Source organism: Alligator sinensis, unplaced genomic scaffold (assembly GCF_000455745.1).
Source record: "Alligator sinensis unplaced genomic scaffold, ASM45574v1 scaffold777_1, whole genome shotgun sequence".
NCBI lineage: Eukaryota > Metazoa > Chordata > Crocodylia > Alligatoridae > Alligator > Alligator sinensis.
This window is the reverse complement of record NW_005841882.1, coordinates 3464344-3470324: the sequence shown is the minus strand read 5'-3', so window position 1 is coordinate 3470324 and position 5981 is coordinate 3464344. Positions and strand designations below refer to the sequence as shown.

At 43.5% G+C, this 5981-nt stretch overlaps 1 protein-coding gene across 3 annotated transcripts in view; it reads right to left on the bottom strand.

Moving 5' to 3' along the window:
* The window catches only part of ZDHHC20 (zinc finger DHHC-type containing 20), a 72892-nt gene that overhangs the window by 36821 nt on the left and 30090 nt on the right, over positions 1-5981 (bottom strand). For all 3 annotated transcript variants that reach the window (XM_025196625.1, XM_025196626.1, XM_025196627.1), the window contains one exon: positions 1584-1678. In XM_025196625.1, the coding sequence (XP_025052410.1) occupies positions 1584-1643 (60 nt within the window). In that variant the 5' untranslated portion in view covers positions 1644-1678. The remainder of the gene's footprint in view (positions 1-1583; positions 1679-5981) is intronic.

The following is a 5981-nucleotide window of genomic DNA, read 5'->3' as shown; positions in this document are numbered from 1 at the left end:
GGGGGGGGGGGGGGGGGGGCAGGGCCCCCGGATCTGCATGCCGGGTTTCAGCAGGCTACCGCTGCAGGCTAGAGCCAGCAGCAGCACCACAGTCTTCCCGTCGCTTGGCGCAGGCTGCACCAAGTGACTGCCGCTGGCCCCAGCCTGCAGCAGCAGCAGCAGCAGCCTGCTGAAACCCTGTACGCCCCCCAGAAAGAGCTGGGGGAATGTTCAGAGAGCTAGATGTCAAAATCAGAGCAGTCCTTTCCCCCTCTTCCCCTTCCCTCTCCTTAGTTTTTGTTTATCTGCAAGCAAGCCCGGCTTCGAAATACTTTAAGTGTCCTTGTTTAATTTCAAAGCTGTTCTGGAGCCTTTCATTACATTTCAATTTTGCTGTTTTGAGCTTGAAACAGCTTTGAAACGAAACACCCATTGAAATTTTGCACAGGCCTAGTTTTTATTACTGAGGTGTCCAAGCAGACAGCAAAAAATATAACACAGACTGACACTTACAGAAGTTTATGCAGTTTACCCATTCTTGGAGCAACATATTAGTTCAACCGACAATCTACCAGCCATGCCAACTGCTTCATCATTATCATATAAAACAGATTCAATTAAGCCAAACATCACTCCCAACACTAAGCTCGCTGTAAAATCATCTCTTAACCAGTCAGTACTTTTACTCAGTTACACAGCAGAACCTTACTTTGGTTCCCTTCCCAGCCATAGTTTAGTTTTCAGGAATATACTTGTACATCATAACAGAAAATGTTAAATGTAAAATAACAGTATTTTACTTTTTCACTACCAGCAAGTTTTCAGGCATAAAAGTCTGGTTCATGCTCAAAGTAAGTATTTAGAAAAAGTCAACCCCACCAAAAATACCCCCCCACAAGTTTGTTTAACCAGTTTTAAAATTCCTACAAAAGAAGAACAGGAGGAAAACCATCATGTCAGACTACTCCATCTAACTGAACCCTTTTAGATACTATTATTAATTACCTTTCAATAAAGCTAGCATTTTTACAGTAGTAACATATTACTGTTCATCTTTACATATACAAATTGCTATTAATTACTAAATGATCTAGTTCCTAATCAATAGACTTATATTAGGCACTTCAGTTCTCTTAAAGATCTGGGTGCATACTGTACACATTTTCTTACCCAAAAAGGTCATTCAGAAGGTTTGAGTGCAGAACTACATGGAAATGCATACAAATTGAATCACTGAATTTGAGCTACTGTATTATGCTTTATTTATTCTAAAATACCAAATGAAATCGCCCTATTACAAAACAGTAGAGCACCATTACAAATACTTACATATCATATTATTCAAGCATAGATGTCCAAATGCTGTCAGACTTGTTGCCAGTTAACAACTACATACATTAAAACTGCAGAAATGCTACTGGGTTGTAAATGAGACAATGGTTTCAAAAAGTAATTTGATGAAACACATTCATGGTATGGCAACATGCTCCACTATTTTAGTTAATGAGAACAGAAAGGTGAATACACTGCATTTTAAACAAGTGTCGCTACTAACAACAGTTGACCTGTTTATAAAAGCATTGACATTTTTCTGACAAATTTACCTCATTGGAGGGGGAAGCGGGAGGTGTAAAAATTGTCTTCCAATAGGACCATACAAACATGACAAACGACAGATGAAAAACCACAAGGTAGACAACTGCAATAAAAATAAATACAAATAAGATTTCAGTGAGAACAGCTGAAGAGAGCAAGAAGTAAAACATACAAAGCAATGATTTTTGGTGCAGACAAGCTATTTTTCTTCAGGGAGCCAGTAAGATCAATTTCAAAGAAACTTTCATTTCATCCAGAACAGAATTAGCACTGATCAAGAGTGTCTACTTAAATCCACTTCACAGGCCACATGATATGATCCATATGGCATAGGTTACATTAAAATTATGATGATTAAGAACTGGGTCTTGAAGTGATCTCTCAAACAGACTCCCACATTTTTTTAAACACCTGAGTCATCAGGTAGCTGCTTGTTGACTGCACCAACCCACCACTTAAAGAAATATGCACACTGAATCAGGCCACTTAAATGAAAGCCTACGGTGCATCTGCCATGGCCAGATTAACACCCTTCTCCACCACTTTCCCATGTCCCAAAATTAAATCTACATTAAAAGTACACACTTAAATCATCATCTTTGAGATCTGTGCTAAGAGCAAGTGTCAGTTGGACTGTTCCTAACGTACAGTATATTTAATTTGTCAGCAAGTGAAAAAGCATCTTATACTGTAGGCATCATACTAAGAAAAGTTATGTTAGACATGTCAGTATCATAAATGATATTTTATTTCTAGTGGAGCTGACGCTATGTGCTGAAGCAAAAGAAAGAAAAAATGCTGTCCTACATTCAATCTACAAAGAATGTTTACCACACATGAATTTTACTACACTTTAATATAACAGGTTCCCTGTCTGTTCCCATCTTGGAAAGGCTCTTTATAAAATGTTGGTGACTTGATCTAATGGGAATTCTTGATGTAACATTTCATATCTCTAGGAGCATATCCAAATAAGAACTTTTACTTTTATCATTTTTCTTTCATGTAACTGTGCGGTCACTCTGTTTTCCAGCTGCCAAATCAAAAAAAGAATATCTGTAATTTAAAAAGTTGTTGTTACTCCCATAGCATGCTCATGCCTCACTGGTAGGGGAGCAAGCTAGACTCAGCACTGTCAAACCTATACTGAAGAGTAAATGGGACTGACATAAAAAGAAGAGGTGTAGCTCTGTTATATGTGCGCAACTGGTAATCTATGGTCAAGAATCATGAACTCAGACTGGAACAGATGCAAAGAAGGACTGTTATGGTGGTTAGGGGAATGGACAGCTTTTCTTACAAGGATAGACTTGCTTAATTTAGCAAAATTATGTCTATGGGAGAATATGACTACTCGGCATATCATGAAAGCGTCAAGGAAGGAGGAAAGCTAAAGCAGACTGGTGGCACAAGAACAAACAGATATAAACTGGTTATGAATAAACTTTTATCTGAAAATGAGCTTTATAACCAGAAGAACAAAGTTCTATAAGAGCCTTCCAAAAGGAGGAGTGTGAATAAAAACCAAACTAATTTTAAGATGGAGTGTGATCAGTTTACTAATGGCCTTATATGACGCAGTTGCTTGTGACAGCAAGGGTCTGAATCTATGACCCAAGAAGTTCCCTCCTGTCCCCATTTCCTGCCAGTTGTTTCCTCTTAACAGTAGGCGGAAACAGCTGTGTGGTGTCAGGCAACAGGTCTCCTAAAAAGGAAGGAACATAAAATATTTACATCATCTTCTGTTCCTTGAAGGGGAAAACTTGACCTATTTCTGTGCATAGCTATACAAAGATCTTTAAAGAAGCTATATTTAATGTTTCAGGAATAGCATGATGTTGACCTTAAGGTTGTAGTTTCTACCACCTTTGAATAAAGCAAGCAAGCTTATTCCCTCCTGGCCTTCTTTGTCTTTTTCTCACAATGACAACATTAACCTGATTTGAGCTCTCATGGATTTGACTCTTCCTAAGCTTTTTCCTTGTAGAGTCCTTCTGCCCTTATCCATTGCCCTTTCTGCCTAAAAGAGGAACAATGAAACCACCTTACTGTCAAGGGACAGAGACAATAGAATTCATTTGACAGAACAAGCAGAAAAAAGCCTTGTATGTGGTGCCCTAAAACCTGTAACTCTGTTATATGAACATGAAACATCTGACAGAGAGGAGATTTAGGTTGGACATCAGGAAGAACTTCTTTACAGTAAGGGTTGCCAGAATCTGGAATGGGCTTCCAAGGAAGGTGGTGCTCTCCCCTATCCTGGGGGTCTTTAAAAGGAGACTAGACAAGCACCTGATTGGGGTCATATGACCCCAGCACGCTTTCCTGCCCAGGGCAGGGGGTCAGACTTGATGATCTATTGAGGTCCCTTCAAACTCTAACAACTATAAAACTATGAAACGCCTCAGTGTGCTAGGCAGTATACAGCAAGAGATGGCCTTCTCTGACTAGCTTACAATATAGGCTTAGATCAGGGGTGGGCAAAATGGCAGATCTGGCCAGTAGCTGGATTCCATTTTCTAGCAGCCCCTGCCTGTGTGGCTGGGCCTGGTTTCCATGGAGACTCCAGCAGCAGCCGCGCTGTGACAGCGCAAGGCCAGGGTTTCCATGGAGACCGGCCCCAGCAGCATTGGCAGGGTGTGTGGCAGGGCGTGGAGCTGCTCCAGAGCCCAGCTGGGATCTTGCAGCAGTGACAGCGTGGTCTAGAGCTGGGGCAGAGCCCCGATCTGCAGCCTGTATGCCCCTGCCTGACGCATGCAGGCTACAGATAGTGGCTCTGCCCCAGGTCCAGACCATGCTGTCACCACCGCAAGATCCTAGCCAGGTTCCGGAGAGCAGCTCTGCACCCTGCCACATGCCCTGCCAGCAGGGACAGCACTAGCGGGGATGGGGGGGGTATAGCCATCCCAAAATTCCTTGTAGGCAAAATTCTCTGTAGCTAAGCCTGCCTGCAGTACAGCTCCCCACTCAGCACCCTCCACCAGGAAGAGGTTGGCACCACTGCTGCCTGCCAGTGCTGCTGGGGCTGGTCTCCATGGAAACCCTGGCCCATGCCATCACAGTGCAGCTGCTCTGGAGTCTCCATGGAAGCTGGCCCCAGCCACATGGGCAGGAACTACTTGAAAATGGAGTCTACTGCCAGCCAGACTTTGCCTGCCCCTGGTTTAGACAGAACATGAATAAACTATAAAAATTCCAGGAAAATGGGTTAATGAAAGTAGTCAAATTGAGGTAAGACGGCAGGGGAAACTCAGAGAATGGGGATAAGATACAGTAGTAGGGATTGGTAAAGAGGAAGTGGTAGGTCCTGCCCTCCCAGCACCCACCTGATCTAAATATTTTTAATTGGGAGTTAAGAGAATTCAGAAAAGTTACCCCCAGAATGCAACCTCATCTGAGACTATCTGGCACAAACACTAACTAGAAAAATGGAGCCTGGGGTCCTACTGAGGGTCTAACCTGGAACTACTGAAATGCAAATGATAGCTACTAGACTTGATCTTAGCCAAAAGGCCAAGAAGCTAGCTTTGTTGCCAGTACCTAATGGAAAAAGACAGCTTTCAAAGAAATCTAGGAGTTCTTGCACTATTTAAGACAACAAGATGGTGAAGAAGTCTGAAGAGGAGAACATCAACACTGGAGCAGAAGGTAAGCTCTCTGTTGCTACTTGAGGACTCCTCAAGGGAAGCAGAGGCCTTTCAAATAATTATCCAGAAGATCAGTGTCCAATCATGGGTCCCAGAACAGCCTCTTAATTTTGTTCCTGCCTACCTTGTTACTTTTGTTACTGCAATTGAGCAAGGTATTCTGCCAAGCAGAAGGAAGGTGACTTAAGAAAGGAGAGAAGGGGGAGGGGAAGACACCAGTTTTAATAGTTTCCCCCTCCACTCTGCACAACCTCTTGGGGCAGTGGCAACAGAACTCTTGCAGGCACCCTTTAAAGAATCCTGAACCATCTTGATGTACAGTAGAAACCAGCTGGTGCATATTTGTAGGGTCCATTTATTTTCTTTTACATTCAAACCAGACAAAGAACGAGAAAGAATGTGTCGGTCTGTCTGTCCATAACACTTTATTTGCATTCTGATTGGTTGACAAAAAGCCAGAGTGCCAAGAAGTGTTTGGACAGAAGGCAGTGATGCGCCGCCATAATGGTGGGGGCATGGGATGGATTGGGGGGGGGGGGTGGAGAACAGCACAGGGGGGCAAAACCCTGGGGGCAGTGGCAACAGAGCAGATGGAAAGGGGGGTGAGGCAAGCCCCCCCCTGCCCTGCACATGGCGATGATGGAGTGGACGGGGGAGGAAGGTGGGCAAGGCCATCAGAGCTGGCCTTGCACCCCCCCATGCTCCTTGGATGTGATGGTGGCAGCACAGGTGGGGGAGCAGGGTTGGGATGCCATGGGG